Source organism: Maniola hyperantus, chromosome 18, assembly GCF_902806685.2.
Source record: "Maniola hyperantus chromosome 18, iAphHyp1.2, whole genome shotgun sequence".
Lineage (NCBI taxonomy): Eukaryota > Metazoa > Arthropoda > Insecta > Lepidoptera > Nymphalidae > Maniola > Maniola hyperantus.
In genome coordinates, this window is record NC_048553.1 from 781,193 (window position 1) to 802,093 (window position 20,901).

Consider the following 20,901-nt stretch of genomic DNA (forward strand, 5'->3'; position numbering starts at 1 on the left):
ACACGCGCAAATATAGGAGATGCGATGTTAACCTAATTCCAATATCTATTCTAATGTCTATGGTAATATGGGACCCAGATATAAAACGATGTCGTAATGTCTATTGTTTCGAACACGATAAACGCAATATGAACTGTGAATCTTTATTCAAGGACAAAAAATATTGTATGTTTATGCTTTGTACTGTAGGCATTGACTTATATATTACTTCGTATGGACAGGGTCAGTGAACAAACAAAATGGCACCAACTCAGTGGTGCTTTAGCACCAATGCAACCTCGTTGACGTCTGGATTTCAAACGGGTCGTTCATTAGTATCTAAGAGGTGGCGCTGATTTATTTGCTTCCAAAACCGTGAAAAATTTTGTTCGCTTGGGCATATCTTGTCATTTAGGTATATCGATGAATGTAGGTGTTCTTTGTGTTTTATTTAATGTCGCGATCGCTCAATTAAACGATCCACGCAATCTTGTGTCTGTAGACAAATGACCTAATCTTTTTCCAAGAAGGCACGAATTAATCCGTTAGTTTCGGAATAAAATATTTAATATTTATTTGAAAAATCACATTATAGAAAGGCCTGTTCTTATGTGAGAAGCATTTTAAACATCAAGATACTTTTTAGAAAATAGAGCCTTGTCCTGTCCTTTCTTTAGGGTTTGTAATTTCACGAGGTTTAATAAAAACAGTTGACTATACCCATAAGTAAAAAGTCCATTGTTCAGCATCAGAGTATACTCGGTAATCAAAACAGAATCCCAATATTACGAAACTTTCGTTAGATGCAATCATTGCGACGATTGCAATCCTTCCCATTTCCAATACTGGCCGAATTGACAGTTTATTTAACGAAGGTTTAACTTTCCACTCTGCCATCATTCACATCGATAGCGATAATCATAATGTATCAAACACAAGTTTCGTAATACGGGGGTTGTGCATATTATCTGTCTACTCATAAGGCAGTGTAGGTTGATTTGTCTAGGCTTGCAGGCCACTGATATAGCTTTCCCTCCAAACAATGGCGGATGCTATATGTATAGAGGCCGGGGAATTACTGCCGGAGTCTTCAATAGGTTGAAACAATCAACGCGAGGGGTTTACTCGTAGCGCGCTGCAAACAAACGTAGTTTGGTTCTCATTTGAATACTGACCAATCAATCTCAATGAAGCCAGACATACATTTAGACAAACACACTTTCGCCTTTATGATATTATGGGGAGAGTCTGGCTAAAGAAAGATGAGACTAAAAAAAGCGCGGAAAATTAAAAAATATCAGTAAGGCAGCCCCAAAATTAGTATGTCAGACCTGGAATAACCTAATTTGATATTTTAGAATTACTTATTTTTATTTCTGTTCTATCAAATCAGGTTATTCCAGGTCTGACATTAATTTCAAAGCTGCCAAACTGTTTTTTTTTTATTTAATGCGCTTTTCCAGTCTCATTTAGCCAGACTCTAGTGATTCGTCACACAGGCATAATATGGGTTTACAGATGAACTAGTTACATACGCGATGCTGCATAATGGACGGTAACCCTAATTAGGCAGATAATATTTTATATAGACGCCGTTTACACACGCCAGCTTGTACCAGGATTTTCCACACGAGTGAGATAATTTATTTTATTTATAGTATTGTATTATGTAACAGAGGCCTAAGGGCCTGCGCGGACGTGGGTCAGATTTCCGAGGAGGATACAAGTCCCTCATCTATTACGACGGTGGTTCGCTGTACTAGGTATTAGTCTATTAAAGTCCATCGTGTGCGTTAGCGTTATGCGATGCAGTTCTTAGTAATCCGTTTATGTCCTCCGCGGAAAGTCCCTCGTCTGCGCAGGCCGCAGTATAAGTTTTCACGCAAACGTGACAACGGAGTAACTAACGTAAATCTGTCAAAATGGAATGTCAAATGACGTTTTGTACCGCTTGACTGAGACTGCTCGTAGGTATACTTAAGAGGAGTTTATTCGTAGCGTGCTCCAGACAAACGCAGTTTGGCTCTTACAAGTTACACGGGTTTAAATGCTTGTATTAAAGAGTAGATCGTATGTAGATCCTTGAACCCGTGCAACTTTGAAATTAAATAGTAAATCCTTGAACCCGTGTACCTAACTTTGAAATTAAATATCTTAAGGGAAATCTGACAAACCACATACAGATATTAGTTGCTTTGCTTCATATTCAAATGAGAACCAAACTACGTTTGTATGAAAATCACTGAGGAGCGCGCTAGAAACTTCTCTTAAATAAAATTTACACTTCGTTTACAGTAAACGTTACCTTGGAAACTTACACTAGAGCTTCAGGATTGGATGGTGTATTTAATATAGTACAAGTTATTTTTATGTGATACGACGATGTGCGGCTGAGGGCTGAATAATAATGTGACCATGAGCCAGTTATCTATCAAACTGACTTGTCTTGCTTATATTCCGAATTTAATGACCGTTTTTGACAAAAAAAAATAGTTTCCTCTGATGGTCATAGTCTCGGTGCAGTTTAACCCATAGATTATTTACTATTGGTTTAACCACAGAATAATAGAAAGTCCTTAAAGGGCTGATTTCCAGGGCCGTGAATAAATATAAAAAAACGCTGCACTGGTCGATTGCGTAAGTTATGATTACTTATCACTATGATTGATACTTTTCGCAATCGATCAGCGAATTGATTGCGATTGTCACTGAAACACAATGCGGGAAGGAGACCAACTGCACAGAATGAAGTCACACTGAATGCGCGCGTAGACGTGTACATTTTATAATACTTACAAACATTGTTTGAAGCTTTGCCTGAAAATAAAAATACACATGTAGGATTTGGAAGAATAATCCTATATAAATTCGACAGACAATAATGTAAGCCAATTTAGCGAATATTCAAGTGAAGGTCGAGTTATATTACTACGATTACATTGAAGTTGATTCCGAATTAACTTAATTAGAACCTGCACGTAATATAATTAGTTGTTATGTTTTCAATAAACAAGAATACCTAACAACCTATGTAAGGTATTCTTGCCAGCGATTTTACATCAATGATTCTTGCCTTTAAAAGTATTTATGTAGATTGTAAGGGTGGTAAATTGGGCGGAATAGAAATATACCCGGATACGGAATAATCTACCACCTTACAAAGATTAGAGGAAAAAAAAAATAATTTTACTTACTTGATCTATCTACCTAGTAAAGAATAGAAGCTAGCCGTCGACTCCCTTGTAATGTATATGAGGTGTTATAAATGAAATTTGCTAGATGTTAGGCAAAATTGTTTTTAATGTAACTTTTACCGGGGTCGCTTAATACATAGTGATGGCTAATAATGCTTAGTTATTCTAGCTTAATGCCAAGACTTAATTTAGATACATTAGAATGCCTTAGGTAGATAGAACATAAAATCTATGTTTTAAATTTAAGATGCCATTGGCATGGAATAGACAATGACACAGTAAAATTCATAAAATTGTTTCAAAATAAAAGCTCAGTAGTAAAGACAGGGTTCTTACTGTACACATACACTAAGAAGGTTCACTAAACTGTTCCAGGATACAAACATTTGCTTACTTGTAGGTGCGAAGACTGCAATGTAGCTGGACGGCATCGGCCAAGATCCAAAACTCAATTTAACTTGATTCTTCACAACCGAAATGTTTCCTTACAAAGATTTTCACCAAGTCTTATCCATAGAAATTAAGTTGCCAACGTGTATGTGCAAAAGAAATAAATACGGAAAACGAAAGCAAAAAAAAAAACGGAAAACCGAAAACTAAAAACGGAAACTAAAAACGGAAAACCCTGCAACAAAGAAAAACAAGATTATAATTTGTGCTGTGTGAAAATTTCGACACGTGGAATTTTCCCGATCAAACACAACTCACCTATTGAACTCCTGGCCACCAATGGTTTTCAGGAGTCCACCCACAACCCATTATCCTCATTTATTTGGGAAGGTAAAATAACTGGAACTGAAAGGGAAATCATGAAATTAGGATTTTCTCTAACCAAACCGCCATTTTGTCGAATCCACATTACTTGATTTTTCACTCACCATAATTGATGAAACGTTGAAATACGTTAGGATGACTAAATTTATAACAATTGTATTTTCCCAGGCGAAGCCATGGGCGAAAAAGAGTGAGATTTTCCTGGAACGAAAAAATTCGTCTTCACATGTTGACTCCAGAAAAATTCTAAATCTCACCAATCGGTGTTGCCAGACGCAACCCGAGTGTGGCCGCTCTCATTTAGTTTGATCATGAAGCCAATTCATTTTTGAATCTTTGCGGAACCTAAGGATATATTATAAGAACCGTTTTGTTAATGACTTAACAATAAACAAATGATATTATGGTTTTATTTAATTATTTTGTTTTATTTTTACGACAATTGACAACGAAGCAAACGCCATCTATTGTGGCTCGAATGAACTCTGAACATCGACCCACGCGTAGTTCTGCACCTTGATGCTAGGTGGCACCAACATACTTTGAACAAAATAGATTTTTATTAAAAGCGAAACGCTAGTTAGTAGTTCAAAATTTACAACGTCACAATACTTCCCCTCCTACGAAAAGGTTCAACAGGTTGAACCACGCTGCCCTCAGCGTCATCCAACAACTACTAACAATTTGCCTGAAACAAACAAAAAAAACACAGAAGTTACGCGTGAACGCACATCTACTACTAACAAGGAAAATTGTCTAACAAAATAAATATACTGAAAACAGTGTAAGGTTTTATACATTATACTTAACTACACAACCCTAACTTCTAAAAAGAATATATACAAAAAAACTTCATGGTGTCTAAGACACTTGAGTGGAAACATCTTGGCATCATTCTTCAGCTGACTGATAGAATGCGTCTAGGCCTACGGTGGTTCACTCTTTTAAACTACCATCGTAATATTTGTTACTCAACAAATACGGAAAATCTGGTTGTGAACGGGTCCATCTGATATGGCAACCGTTCTCTATCCCATTCGGAAAAATAAAACCGAATCAAAATCGGAATATGAGAAAAAAAAACGAAATAACTCTCCTAGAAAATAGATCTCGGAACAGAATCGGAAAAATAACAGAAATGATCCATTATCTAGAAGGAAAACGAAAACAAAACACAAAACCCCCCCTTTTCGTTATCCCCAAAGTACGATATTTGCATTTTTACTTTCTCTACCGGTTGGTCTACCACAAGCATTCCAATCATCACATATTCATCCCTACATACATCCACTACATTCATCCTCAACTGAACCATGGTAATGTAACTGTTAATTCAGAACATCACTACACTCATACAAATTCCTAATTGAATATTGATAACTTAAATATTCAAACAGTTTAGACCAAACTAAGTAATGGCAAATATCTACTTCTTAATATCCTTAATATGCCAAGTGCCTATTGGGTGGTTGTCAGCTACTCTAACTAGTTCGTAAACCAAAGGTGACAAAACCTTGACAACCCTGCACTTTTCATACTTAGGTGCCAGCTTAGCTGCGAAAAAATTTGTAGCGTCGCTTTGTGGATAGGTCTTTTTCCACACTATGTCCCCAACAGAATAGCTTGCAGACCTACGCCTTAAGTTGTAATGCGTTGCATACTCTGCATGAGCCTGAAACAAATTTCTCCTAACCTGACCAAATATGTCCTCCAAAGTTCCAAACTTTCCTGCGTATTCCTCCCTTGGAATTCCGGCCTCGTACTCCTTATCCGTGTCCTTATAGAAGGAACCATTTAAAACCGGTTCTCTAGCGTGGACAAGGAAGAACGGGGAGAATCCAGTGGATTCATTAACCGCACTGTTTATGGCGAACTGGACCTTGTACAGGTTTTCGTCCCAGGACCTGTGGTTATCTTTCACAAAAGCGGCTACAGCAGTCATAACAACCTTATTGTACCTCTCAACAAGGTTAACTTGCGGAGTGTACAGTGGTGTGTAGTGTAATTTCGGAATATTATAACGCTTAATGAGATTACGGAATTCAGATCCTGTAAATTGGGACCCATTGTCCACAATCACAGTCTCTGGAACACTATGGTTCAAAAATACAAAATTCTCTAGCGCTTTAACAACAGCGGCACCTGTGGCACGCCGTAACGGAAACAACATTGTATATTTCGAAAAACAACACGTCACCACAAAAAGAAATGTAAATCCTGATTTAGACCTAGGCAAAGGTCCGACTAAATCAGCCGAAATGACCTGAAAAGGTCTCTCGCAGACTTTAGGCTTCCCTAGCAGACCTGGAGTGGCTGATGTCGTGTGTTTATACGCAGAGCAAGTATCACAATTCTTAACGTACTCAACCACGTCCTTATACATACCACGCCAAAAATATCTGAGGGATAATCTGCGATGAGTTTTGAACACACCAAAATGACCTGCAGTTGCATCTGCATGGTTTTGTTGCATAATTCTAAGGATGTCGTTCTTGTGGACTACCTCTTTCCAGTCGAACTCACTGAGAAGCTGGTATTTACATTTACTGTAACGATATAGTTTATCGTTCAAAATACAAAAATTCGGAAAATTTGCTGGATTGATTTTACAGCCATTAAATGTTTTGTCATACCAGTCATCTACCAAAACTTGTTGACTAGAGTTATCATTACGATCACCAACTACATCTACGTGTATGAGTCTCGACAAGGTATCTGGAACTACATTATCACAACCCTTCCTATGTTCGATAACAAAATTATACTGTGATAATCTACAACCCCATCTGGCGAGTCGTCCTGAGGGATTTTCTAAATTTAAGAACCACTTTAGGGATGCATGGTCTGTGATAATTGTGACTGGCTTGGAACCAAAATAAGCCTGAAATTTCTCCACTGCAAAAATCACAGCTAGAGCCTCGCGTTCCGTCGCGCTGTAATTCCTTTCGTTTTTATTTAGGCTCCTACTGACATACGCAATGGGATGATCGCAACCATCGGTTTCTTGCGTTAGCATACCGCCAACACCATATGCAGAAGCATCACAATGTATTTTGAATGGTTTTTCAAAATTCGGTACCGCAAGAACAGGTGCGGTTACCAACGCATTCTTCAATGTATTAAATGCTACCTCTGCCTGTTCGCTCCACTCAAATTTAGGTGCGTTCTTTCCTTTACTCGTTAGTCTATTGAGTGGTTGCAGCGATGGTTGAAAAATTCCTAATAAAGCGCCTGTACCAAGAACAAGTGCCTAGGAAAATCTTTACCTCCTGTGCAGTTTTTGGGGTCGGAAAGTTCAAAACTGCGGCAACTTTTCCAGGATCTGTGCGGCAAACCAAATTCATCCACTATATACCCTAAATATTTCAAAGAATACATACCTAAATTCAAATTTGGTATGCCACTAAATTAAAAAAGAACTCCTAAATTATTCCTTACAAAATGCACTGAAATTAGTAGAGGTCAGTGCAGAAATGTGAAAAAACTGAAGGCAATGAACCTATTATTACAGGTCATTCGTCTGTGGTATTATACCGTTATTTTGTGTTTTTAATTTATTCTTATTCATCCTTTTGGAGAGGCAAACTACAGCCTAATTAGTTTTTTTATTATTATTGCTAAATTCAATTATTATTATTTTTCTGATTTACATATTTTCTATTTCAAGGGCCCTTTCACATTATTATTTACTTCTCAGTCCTCTTTTAGTGAAAAAAGTTATAGAAAGTTCTGTGATTGTAGTTGGAAAAGGGGAAAGTTCGTGGAAATCGAAGATTTAAACCGTTAGAGCAATAAGGGCGAAACATACTTGTAAAACGCTACGCGACGCTTTTGGATGGTTCCTACTCATAATACCTTTATCAAATCGTAATTTCTACGAAGACAATGAGCATTTTCACATTAGCTGGCAATGATACGGCACGACGACTGTACACTTGTACAGTACGCAGCAGAAACTAATGTACATCGGTCTACAATGAACCAAAAGCTTAAATTGCTGTAATCCGCTGAAACAGGTCGAATCTGTATGATGCAAAATGCAGCATGCGAAATGCACCGCCCGCCCTCCCACTGCTAACCATGCAGGAAAATCAGCCACTCGGCAAACAATACGCACCACCACCACGCAGCACCACACAAATCCCAAAACACACTCGACGCACGTTTCGCCCCGACACCGGAGCATCCTCAGGAGATGTAGACCTTACAATGCACAGTGCATTGTAAGGTCTGACATTTTGGCTTTGTAGAGTGTTGTCTCTATCACTCATACCTAGGTATATGACGTTTTGTCGGTCTCAACGACACGAGACAATGCTCTACAAATCCGCTATCTCCTTCTAAAGATTGATGTACATTTTTGTCGCGTATTGTACGGTAGTACCTAAAAGTAGATGATAATGATGATCAATGTCAATTTTTCTTAGGTATACAGGTAAAAAAATCGTCTGAAAAACGTGTAAGCGACGCGCTTACACACGACGTTGTAAAGGTTCGTAGGTACTGACTAAACATTCACTTGTAATTTGTAATGTAACAGCTCATTCGAGCGATGAATGACACATCTTCGAACACAGTTGTAGTGAGTTTATTACTAAATTGTTACATTACTTGTGAATGCTTCTCACTATGCGTCTTTAAAGGTTGTAAATACCAAATACCTTATGGTTTCATTGTTAATTCAAGGTAATAACGTCCAATGCGCCGTAAATAGTGCCGAGCGAGTCGGATAGGCGTTTCTGTGAAGACCTTTTAGTTGGGTCATACATTAGTTTGAGTAGCGTGTATCAGTACAAGTATGTTTCCACCTTATGCGTAATTTTTTTATCGTTTGCGTGTTTTTTTTTAATATAAGTAATTTTCTTTGTAACTACTAAGTATTGTAAGATAGGTATATGGTACCGTATTTTTTGCAGGACGAATGTTAATTTAAAGTGTATTTTGTACATATTAACGTAAGGGCTAACGATTTAAATCTACGATAGGGTTCACTTATCCATGCTTCTATGTTGATAAATAAATCTGATTGTAGTCCAATTTTGTGTTTCTTTTTATCCTATAATACATCGATGCCTATAACATAAAACCTCTTCATCAAAAAGACCAGTCTTGGAACACGCACTGTGTCGCCAGTGATGACATATGGATCAGAGACATGGTCGCTACGGGCCTCAGAAAGCTCTGAGTCACTCAGCGGGCGATGGAGAGAGCTATGCTTGGAGTTTCTCTACGTGATCAAATCAGAAATGAGCAGATCCGTAGGAGAACTAGAGTGACCGACATAGCTCAACGGGTTGCGAAGCTGAAGTGGCAATGGGACGGCGAACATAGTTCGTATACCGATAGACACGTTAGGGTCCCAATGTGTAAGAATGTCGACCTCGCACCGGAAGACGCAGTGTTGGAAGACTCCCTCACCTAGGTGGACGGACGACATCAGACGAGTCGCACGGAGCCGCTGGATTCAGGCGGCGCAAGACCGTGGCGTGTGGACTGTGGAAGTCCCTACAAGATACCTATGTCCAGCAGTGGACGTCTATCGGTTGATGATGATGATGGGTACTTCTCTACGATCAAAACGTACTAAGTCCTAAAATAAAAAGCTATTTCAATAAATCACTTTATTTCAATACAAAAAATACGTTATCTATCGAGAAATGGCACATACCTAAAATAACATAATTGTCTACAAATTACATGGTCATAACTATAAGCTATCTAAAATCTTTTTGTTTTGTAAGGGAGCTTATGACAATAACATGTCGTAGATAATAAAGTTCAATTCAATTCCCAATTATTGGAGATAATAAAGTTAAGACAAAGTCAAAATGGCGCGTGAGTTCTCATTTTGTACGGACTATAGCAAACTACCCTAAAACGGGTTAGCAGCAAATGTGGATTTTACGAATTTTGAAAAACCCCATAATTTTATAATCAGTAAGAAATATCTTATTTTTAACGTAAGCATAATCCCCATTGTTATCTCTGTCCTTATCTCTCGTATACAGTTTATTAACAGTTTGTTTATATTCTTTCCCTCGTCTCGTCAAGTACCTACGATTTTAGTCCATAATTTAAAGGTTCTAACAAAGGATTGAAAGGAAAGTCTTTCGTGAAAGGAATTAAAGAACCAAATTACAATGTTGATTTCTCCACTGAATTGACATTGGCGGAATTATTGCCGACTAGCTTGTTCCCCCGACTTCGTCCGTGTGGACTTTACAAATTTCATACCCCTATTTTACCCCTTTAGGGCTTGAATTTTTAAAAATCCTTTCTTAGCGGATGTCTGCGACATAATAGCTATCTGCATGCTAAATTTCAGTCCGATCCATCCAGTAGTTTGAGCTGTGTGTTTGATAGATCAGTCAGTCAGTCAGTTATTCCTTTTATATTATAGACTACAAAACCGCCATAAAGAAGAAAAGAAGGAGAAATGTGAGCCGTACTTTTGACACGACAGTTGCCCATGAGTTAAAATGTCGCGTGAGAAGTCATTTTGTATGGACTGTACTTGTTTTGTTTGATCTCTGTATCATAGCCATTATAATAATAAATCTACAAAAAATCACTACCCATATTATAAATGCGAAAGTGTGTTTGTTTGTTGGTTTATTAGTTTGTCCTTCAATCACGTCACAACAGAGCTACGGATCGACGTGATTTTTTTGCATGTATATAGTTTAAGACCTGGAGAGTGACATAGGCTACTTTTTATCCTGGAAATTCAAAGAAATCGTCATCAGCTAGTTAAAATAATAATTCTACAAAAAACAAGAAATAAAAGTCTTACAGCCGTACTCAGAGTCGCTTAATCGTTACTTAACTTTAGTTAAAACGAGACAGAGCTATATCTCTCACATAAATCTGTCTCGTTCTAACTGAATCTTAAGAAACGATTAGCGACTGAGTACGGCGGTTAGTAAAATTCTTAATTATTAACATTCCTCATTTTCATTTGTAAGTCGAACCGTCTGTTTGTACGTACTCCCTTAATGATGGTTCTGTTCTCTTGTCTCTTTACATCTCTTCTTTCTGTAAACGACTTTTCTCTCATGACAGTTAGCTTAGCGGCCTCTTTGCGTTGTTTAGTCGCGCCGGCGAGCGACGGTAGAGGTAGTCGCGTCTCTTGTCGCTTGAGCGGTTTTATCGTACTTTCTTGGTTTTCCTTTGGTTTGGTTTCAGTTTTGGCGGAAACACTGAAGGGGTTGACTTCTGTGTTGAGCTTGAAGCCGAATCTGGTATACCCTTTGTATTCTGAGGGTATGATAGATTTTTTTGGTGTTTCGGCTTTCTTGGGATTAGGCTGGGCTTCGGTAGAAGGCTGCATTTCTGTAAAAAAAAGAACAATCGATAAAAAAAAATATTAGCCAAGTTAATTGCTGACTAATATTCCCCTTTCCGAAGGAATTATGAGAAGAGTTTCTCGACGGAGTGACTTTCTCCCAACCCTGAATGCACTCATAACAATCTGATAAAAGTCCATCCAATGACTGATTGCAGATAGCTTTGAAATATTTAAAAATAATTTTTTTTTTAAATTTCCATGGCAGCCATTTTGATTTTTTTATTATTTACTAAACACGCCCGCCACTTCGTCCGCGTGGATTTAGGTTTATAAAAATCCCGTGGGAACTCTTTTCTTTTCCGGGATAAAAAATAGCCTATGTCGTTCCCCAGGATGTAAGCTAACTCTATACCAAATTTCATCAAAATTGGTTATACTGTTGGGCCGTGAAAAGCTAGCAGACAAACAGACAGACAGGCAGATACATTTTTAATATTAGTATGGATTGTTATAGCAGCAATAGAAATACATGATGCGAAAATTTCAACTCTTACCTATTATGGTTCATGAGATATAACCTGCTGACAGACAGACGTACAGACAGCAGAGACTTAGTATTACGGTTCCGTTGGCACCCTTTAGGTACAGAGCACTGAAAAGCCTTTTTTTTTTAAATACGCATAGCGAGCAAACGAGCAGGCAAGTCACTTAATGTTAAGTGATTACCGCCGCCCATGAACAGTTGCAGACTGCAGTATCAGAGGAATCACCAATGCGTTGCCGGCCTTTAAGGAATATGTTTAAAAAAACTCTTACCTTTAGGGCTGATCCTCTCCAGCAGATTGACAGAGCCAGTGGGAGTGAGCAGCTGCCTCGCTCGCTTGGCCTTCCTCTCCTGGCACTCGTCCAGAGACTCCATCTTGGCAAAGCGCTTCTGGTGCAGAGCCGCAAAGTTGGGCAGCTTGGTGCGCAGCACCCGGCCCTCGGACTTCGACTTGGTCGGGGTGACTCCTGTCTTGGATTTGTTTGATGTCGACGCTTTTTTGGATGGTGTGCCCGGATCTTGCAGTTTTCCTGGAATATAATAAAATAGCTATGCAGATTTTCTCATAATTCGTACGCACGTGGTTCGAAAAACTGATAGTCGATGGGGTCCCAAGTTGCTGGAATGGCGACCTTGCACCGGAAAGCGCAGCGTTGGAAGACCTCTCACTAGATGGACGGACTACGTCAGGCGAGTCGCAGGGAGCCGCTGGATTTAGGCGGCGCAAGACCGTGGCGTGCGGAAGTCCCTACAGACTTATGTCCAGCAGTGGACGTCTCGGTTAATGACGAGATGAAAATCGTTTTTTTAATAGTACCTGAGGCGCTGGCGGTGCGAGGTCGCGAGAGGCGCGCGGCGGATTGCTCCTGGTCCTCTGTGAGGCGTTTCCGCTTCGAGCCGACGCCCTCCGCTTCGCTCTGCGTGTGCGAGCGCTTGCGAGGCGGCCGAGCACTACGCGACGCTGAAACAAGTTACTTTACTATAAACAGGCGCGAGTCAGGCTCGCGCAACGAGATTTCCGAACTATAGTCGTATTTTTTCAACATTTTGCACGATAATTCAAAAACTATGATGCACAAATAAAAACCTCTTTTAGAATGCACAGATGAAGACCTTTCATATGATACCCCACTTGATATAGTTATCTTACTTCGAAAATTAAAAATACTAATTATTAGTTCATGACCACAATTTAATTTTTTTGTGTAATGTAACCACAAATTCACGGTTTTCAGATATTTTCCTGAATGTCTGCTACAAGATCTACCTATTTTAGCATTTAAACTACCGTGAGTGATTTCCATTCTAAATACTATCTGTCCCGGCTTTACTCACGTGTGTAGTCGACGTTAGCCCGACTAGTTTCGAACCCATACGGGGTCCTTTTTCAAGGGAGTCCGTTCGCGCACGCGCCGCGGTTTTGACTACGCGGGCTAACGTCGACTACACACGTGAGTAAAGCCGGGACAGATATTATTTAGAAGATCTACCTACCCGCCAAATTTCATGATTCTAGGTCAACAGGAAGTACCCTGTAGGTCTCTTGACAGACCGACAGACAGACAGACAACAAGACAGGAAAACCGGACAGGAAAAACGGAACCCTTATAGGATCACTATTAGGGTTCCGTTTTTCTTTTTGAGGTGCCCTAAAAATAAGTAGTTAGAAAAATAAAAGGTAAACTCACCACTCTCATCAAAGACGAAGCTCTTATCTGACCCTTTCAAATTAGACTTGATAATCTTTCCCTTCATCTGCCCCACAACTATGGGTGTAGCCACCGGGCTGCAAAACATTACTTTGGTCGCTCTTGGAAGATACTCTACTAACGACGACCGTCTTTTTGGCTTCTCAACAGATCTAGTCACATTTAAAATACTTTTTTCACTCTTTTCTAGTTCTTTTGAAGAGTTTTTAAATGCAGGGAAGGGAGTGCGTCCAGGCGAAGGTAAAGATTTACGTCTTGTTGGAGTTTTATTGACATTGATTACTTTTGGAGACTCGGGTACATTTAAATATTTTGTGAAAGTACCCTCTCTTTTTAAAGGTGATGTTGCGTTATTATTCTCGACAGTATTATTGAACTTTATGGGTGTTTTAGCTGTATTTCGTGTGTTGATTTTATTGTTCTTGGGTGGGGGAGTTGTCGGGTTTAATTCTGTGTATGTTCCTTCGCGTTTTAACGGTGTTATCGCAGTCTTTAATTCCGTATAAGTGCCTTCGCGTATAGGTGTATTAGGAACTTTAGTTTCTGTAAAAGTGCCTTTGCTTTTTGGCGTAGTCACTTTCTTGGTTTCTATAAACCTCCCTTCAGATTTGGTTGGTGTAGAGTACTTAATTTCTGTATAAGTTCCATCCCTTTTTAATAATGGTGTCTTAGATGTCATTTCTGTGCCTTTCTCTTCACAATTTGGTGGAGTTTTTGATTTCATTTCTATATTTGTACCTTCAAGTGTAGCATCTTTATTATCTTTATTTGCTTTTTGAAGTTTTGGAGGTGATACCGCATTTTCAATTTCTGTATTTTGTTTAGTACTTTTTTTAGCTTCATGAGAGCTAATATTGACTCGTGAGTCATCCATGCTGCTTTCAATTAAAAATGGTGTAGTATTAACAACATTGTCCACCATAGACTCGTCACTGGTAACACTAATCCGAGAAATATCTTTAGACATATCTGAGGACACATTATCTGTGGTGTCAGAGCTTATGAGGGACGATCCGCGTCTCATGCCATTGTTCTCAGACTTATCAAAAGTTGCATCAAGTTTGGCATTTATAACCATTTCAAAAGTTGTACTGATTTTAGCTGATTTGTCAAATGTAGAGTTATTACGTGAGTTAGGTTGGCTGTTAGTTATGGAGTTTTTGTCATATGTTGTGTTTAAGTTTGATGATTCATCTTGGTCTAGTGAAATTTTTGAAAATTGTCTCAACTTCCTTAATTCTTTATCTTGTGTTTCATTGTGTACTGTTTGAATTTTTGGATTAGAATTATCCTTTTCGTAAGTAGCATCTAAATTAATGATAGAAGTGTCAATCTCATCAAAAGTTGATTTTCTTTTACTAGACTTTCTTTTCTTCTTATCACTGCTCTTCATGCCATTTGTCAAAACATTCTGTGATTCTTCAGATACATTTATCATTGGGTTTTCACACATTTCTTCATCAAGCGTAGCATTTAAACTGGTTTCTGAGAAATTTATTTTATCATAAGTAGAATTTCTTGTCTTTCTATTACTGTTAGTACTATTCAGAATTGATTTATCTTGTAGATTTTTAGAACGATTGTCTGAGCCATTGGTAATCTCTGTTTCAAAAGTAGCATTAAAATTAGTAGCTGTATCATTTATTTTATCATAAGTTAAATTTCTTCCCTTTTTAATGCTGTTTTTATCAGTAATATTTAAATTGGTTGAGTCATTTTCTGAATGTTCAGATTGATTCACACATTCATTAGAAATGTCTTTCTCAAAAGTAGCATTTGAATTGGTTTCTGATACATTAATTTTATCATAAGTTGATGTTTTCTTCTTCTTGAGACTCTTTTTAGTCCTTTTAAGAAAAACATCTTGTGTTTCGTCATTATGATTCACAGAGATACTATTAAAAACTTCTTTGTTAAAAGAAGCATTTAAGTTTGTCTCAGAGACATTTATTTTATCATATGTTGAGTTTTTCTTTGAATTGTTTTCTTTAGTTGTATCAAGTATTATTAATTTATCAGGTGTGTTAACATTATAAACAGTTTCAAATGTTGATAAATTTTCAATTTTATCATTTGAGGAGTTTATTTTTGATCTTCTCTTCTTACTAGAATTCTTCAAAGAGTTGTTAAAGCTGAGTGAATTGTAGAATGAGTCTGTAAGTTGTTTGTCTTGGATAATGTTATCAACACCCATTACTGGTGAATTATTGACATCTTCAGCATTAGTAGCTTTACCCAAGGAGTTGTTGATTGCATTTTCATTGGTCAACTTCTTTTTACGTTTTATATTCTTCTTTTTTATTGTTTTTAACTCAGCATTTTCTAAATTTGTATTTTCCACACTCTATAAAAAAAAATTAAATCTTGCTTGGTCACTAAGCCTTTAAATATAAAGTAACATTAACTGTTTGATACTAACTGCTGTATTCAGAGTCGCTTAATCATTACTTAAGTTTAGTTAAAACAAGACAAAGCTATATCTCTCACATAAATCTGTCTTGTTTTAACTCAATCTTAAGTAACAATTAGCGACTCTAGAGCTACGGCAGTAAAGAATAACAAGTAAAAAAAATCACACAACTCACAAAAGTAGTGTCAGCCAAAGGACTTACTAAACCTATTTACTTAATGTGAATCACATTAAAATGGCTACAGTAGTTCGAATAAGTTGGTAACAGACATGAGTATGGCAAATGAATAGGTCTTTTGAAATCATAGTCGGGTTCTCTGAATCACTTTTTCACCTCATTAAGAATCTTCAGGGTTTCAAAGTTTTGTTTATTTAATTGTATTCCTTTGTGGTGCAGTAGATACTGAACGCACAGACCCATTTGAATGATTCTTCCACCAATAAATTTGTCTAAATCTTTCAACATACACACAAAGATATTTTATCCTTTTACATAAACACATGACTGCATAATTTATGGATAAGTACTTATATGACTTTACTACTCAAGTATAAGAGGCGCCGGGATAACCTAACCTAATAATGGTAATGTGTGGTACAGCCTTAAAAAATAAACGTTTTTCTTTCTTTCTTCTTCTTTCTATATTACAGTCCATACTAATATTGCAAAATATGCCAAAGTGTCTAACCGTGTTTCATAGCCAACCGTGTTCGTGTTCAACCAATTTTGATGAAACATACAGAATTAGTTTGCACCCCATGGAACAACATAGGCCAATTTTTATCCTAAAAATTAAAGAGTTCCCACAGGATTATTAAAAACCTAAATCCACATGGACGATGTTGCAGACACTTTCTATTTGGTAGAGATAGTTTGCATCCTCAAGGTGGAGACTACTTTTTATCCCTGAAAATTAAAGTGTCTATACAATTTTAAGGTAAATTCATGCAGACAAAGTTGCGGGCATCATCTAGTTAAAGATAAAATTAATGAGCTGGACTAGAAATTTAGTTTGACTAATGACATAACAACATCAAACAAAACTTACGTGCATTTTACTTCTAGTAGCTTTTGATAGCATATCTTCAAACTCATGGTTAACTACTACATTTTCTTGACCATGACTTCTAGTAGTTCTTGTAGATTTTGATAGGGCATCAAGTTTTTTTTTACTATTTTCTATGATTTCATTGTCTTTGACTGGGCTGCCTGCAGCACTGTAGAATGTCTCGAGAGACATATCACTCAAATTGGTTTTACCGTTATTGGTCTGAGGAATATCTTCAACAATAAGAGATCCTGAACTCAGTTTGTTCTTTTTCTTATTAGATTTTTTCTTAATTGGTTGTAATATTGGTTCGAGTGTGTTCTCACTGGTGACTATCTTAATTTTTTTGTTTGTTTTACTTGATTTAGTTTTAATCTCTTTGTTTGAGTCAATAGTTTCTGTATTGTTTGCAGGTTCGGATTTCCTTGTCCTACGAAGGAGGCGAGCAGTTCTATCATCATTTAACGTCTCTGATTCAGTGGCTATGACGTTTTGCTCTTTGAGCGTGTTTCTTGGCGTACGTTGAAGCAGCTTCTCCGCATTACTCGCGGCCGCTACATCCTCTTCGCAAGGGTAACGCACGTAGTTCTTACGTTTCTTCTTTAAAGAAACGTCATTATAGTTTTCCTTCTGATGCTTGCCGCGAGTTTTCCTCTCACTTTTAACCTCCGCGACACTGTCCACGGCGTTTTCATGGATGGAGCCGTGAATTCCTTAAAGTTTAAATAAAAATAAATTATTTTCACAAACAATACCTACAGAATTCAAAATATCTGAGAGCTATGCATGACTTACGTTTCCCAGATCTCGTCGACATTTTTAACATAACATTCTCATATGCTTAGTATTTTTTAACACACATTTAAATGGTTCTGCTGAACTAAATCCTTTTGTAAAAATCAAGAATATTTAGATGTATAAATTGTGATTTCCGTTACGAATTCTAGTTTAACCACAATTTGACGTTTTTCTAACGACTTTTTCATTTGACAACTTAGAGGTTTTTGTTTGTTCAACAGGCTATCCAGCTCTACATTCTAGCTCTTTTTAACCGACTTCCAAAAAGAGGTGGTGGTGGAGATGGAAAAAAACTTTTTTATGTATGTACATCGATTTTTTTGAGACTCAATATTTATTTATGTGTACCAAAATGTCATGAAAAATATTGAAGTGGGATTCTGGAGTTAGCAGCGCTATAGGTACTGTGTGAGTATCCTATATACATAACACAGAGTACATTGAATATAGGGGTACATAATGCACTATGGTACCATGGGGTGGAGCATGGGTGGAGTGTTGTAGTGTTGCTTATGGAATATCATGAAATAAATGAAATAATTTATTTGTGTGAATATGGGACGACAAGGTGTTTACAATAGAGAGTAATTGAGAATAGAATTTCATGAGATTCTTATCTATGAGGTCAATGGTCAAACCTAATGGGTGCTATACATGCTTGCGACAAACAGCAAACAACAATCAAAGCGTGGGACGAGTGTTTTCGTATGCTTACTCAGAATAAGTAACGTAGTCTTATTAAAACGTGACAAAAAGATTATTTTTTGTCCTTATCACCGTGGCCACTCCTTTTTGTTTTTCAATATGTACGTGACATCTTGACAAACAACGTGAAGTGAGCTTATGTTGACTCAAGTATTTTAAAGAAATAATTGATTTGTTTTGTAGTTTTTTGTTTTTGAAGTTATTTTACAATGGTGGGTTGCAGTATTCTAAGCTACAATAGCTGAAGCGAACGTAAAATAGAAGGAATAATCATCGACATGGAATAACATTTCACAAGTAAGTACCTACCTCTGCTTGAGCGAGAGGAACTGAGGGGGCCATGCTAGTTGCATATCTGTAACTATCTGTGATAAAATATTGTAAACAATGAGGCTCAAAAGGGCTAGAGTTCAGAGCCGTAAACCAGTTTAAAAAAAACCTGTTTATATTATAAACAATGTTTATATTATTGGCCTATGATTCGTGTCCAAAGAGTATATAATCACTACGTTTGTTCACTGTGGCAGAATTTTTTAATGTTATTGATCTGTGTTTTTGGGTTTGGGAACAAATTGGGAATCTTGATAAAGCTGTAAATTCTGAATAAAAAGAAAAGTAAGGAAGGATCTAGTTAAAATATCATTTCGTTACAATGCTGACATTCTTCGAAAAGAATCATGTATCATGTTATGGAGCAGTTGAACTAAATTGTACGAGTTATGTAACTGATGCCATGGTTAAGGTTAGAAAATTCAATTTCAGATGCTGACTTCATCACTTCTCGGTGGCCTCCGAGCGGCCCGCGCATCGGTCGTGGTCACGAGGAACCTGGCAGCGGCACAGAAGGTAGCTGACCCTATCCAGCAGTTGTTTCTCGACAAAATCAGGGAATACAAACAAAAGAGTGTGTAAGTACGATTTAAATTTCGATTCCCACCGTGTCTACTATCAAGGATGCGAGAGAACCGTAAGTTATTAATATAGGTACCAATACTCAATTAGCTGTGCGTAATAATTAATGTGTGTGAACAAAATCTTTATATTTGAAGGGATAAACTAGTCAGTCATTCAGATTGAATGTTGGTGGTTTTATGTCTGAAAACTTCATGTAAGTGCCATAAACAATTATACAAAGTTTCAACTCAATCGGATGGACGTTGTGGAAACATGTTGTGGGGCTTCATGTAACCATGAAAGCAAATGAATAAATAAATAAATAAATAAATAAATAAACAACAATTAATTAATTTATGATATCTGCGGCCCTACCGCGGTTGTTTGACAGCTACAATGTCACGAAAGCAATCATCTCTGATTGGTTAATGCTCGCTCACTATTGGCCACAATGCATTGTTGCAACAAGAATAGCATAAATTCAGCCAATCAGAACAATTGAGATTGTAATAATGATTGATGCAGGTTTTAGACAATCGCCCTACTGTTTACTGCAAGAACTCATCTATAGACTATAGAGTCTAGACATGTTCATAGCTGTAGTACTATATCCACTACTAGGTATAAGTCTCATGTAGGGACTTGTATATGCACAATCTTGCATCACCTAAATGTAGCGGCTCCCAGTGATTCGTCTAATGTCTGTCCAGCTAGTGAACATCTTCCAATGTTACGCTTTCTGGTGCGAGGTCGCCATTTTAGCATCTTGGGACCCAACATCTAAAAGACACACACACACACTTTCTCTCCCACTCTCTCTCTCTCACACACACACACACTCACAAAAACTTTCGCCTTTATAATTAGTGTGATTATTGCAGTAAATAGTAAAAAAATATTGCAGTAAATAATTAGAAATATTTTGCAGAGGCGGCAAACTAGTGGACCCAAGCCCAGCTATTGAAAAAGAATTGAAGGCAGAGCAGGAAAAGCTGGAGCGGCAGTTTGGAGGAGGCTCCGGTGTGGACATGACCTCATTCCCATCCTTCAAGTTTGAGGAGCCTAAACTAGATCCCATCGATGAACAAGCTGCTCCGGCCAAGAAGTAAACCTAGACATAATCATAAGCATAGTCATAATATAAACTTGTTAAAATGTGGTAAATAAAAACTGTAAATTCACTGTATTTTATTGATATTTCTTATTTGCAGCATATCCATACTAATAATTATAAATGCGAAAGCTTGCAACCTACATCCTTTCACATAGGCTACTTTTAATCAGGGAAAATCAAAGAGTTCCCTATTACTTGACCACCATCTATAAGATTCAAAATTTCAAACTCCGCGCCTGGCTGGACGAATGGAATTGAATCTATCATTGAAACGGACATAACTTATACAAGTACGCTGGAAAAGGTGTGCGCAAAATTACAAGGTACATGACTCGCAGTCATAGTAATGTAGTCTTGGATTCGTCTTTATTTCTGGTCTGTGATTACCAGTGATTATATACTCTTTGTATCTGGTAGGTACTTTCTGGGCAGGGAAACGTAGG

General features: G+C 37.5%; 2 protein-coding genes across 3 annotated transcripts in view; one reads left to right on the plus strand and one right to left on the minus strand.

The window, feature by feature from the left end:
* LOC117990791 (uncharacterized protein DDB_G0287625-like) overlaps positions 1-17,982 on the minus strand; it is a 242,750-nt gene extending 224,768 nt beyond the window's left edge. The window contains exons 1-6 of one of the 2 annotated variants that reach the window (XR_011237801.1): positions 17,743-17,982; positions 16,948-17,660; positions 13,468-15,832; positions 12,597-12,740; positions 12,052-12,309; positions 9,638-11,279 (exon numbers count right to left, since the gene is read on the minus strand). Coding sequence is in view for 1 of the 2 variants with exons in the window: in XM_034978283.2 (XP_034834174.1) it covers positions 10,879-11,279; positions 12,052-12,309; positions 12,597-12,740; positions 13,468-15,832; positions 16,948-17,660; positions 17,743-17,773 (3,912 nt within the window). In the remaining variant the exon portion in view is untranslated. Of the gene's footprint in view, positions 1-9,553; positions 11,280-12,051; positions 12,310-12,596; positions 12,741-13,467; positions 15,833-16,947; positions 17,661-17,742 lie in introns of those variants that run through there. The other variant, XM_034978283.2, reaches the window with a different exon arrangement.
* Positions 17,983-18,906: 924 nt separating this feature from the next.
* On the plus strand, positions 18,907-20,530 carry ATPsynCF6 (ATP synthase, coupling factor 6). Its single transcript, XM_034978116.2, has 3 exons — positions 18,907-19,065; positions 19,213-19,358; positions 20,273-20,530. Exons 2-3 carry the CDS (start codon positions 19,213-19,215, stop codon positions 20,451-20,453), a joined length of 327 nt encoding a protein of 108 aa, XP_034834007.1. The 5' UTR covers positions 18,907-19,065; the 3' UTR covers positions 20,454-20,530.
* The last annotated feature ends 371 nt before the right edge of the window (positions 20,531-20,901 follow it).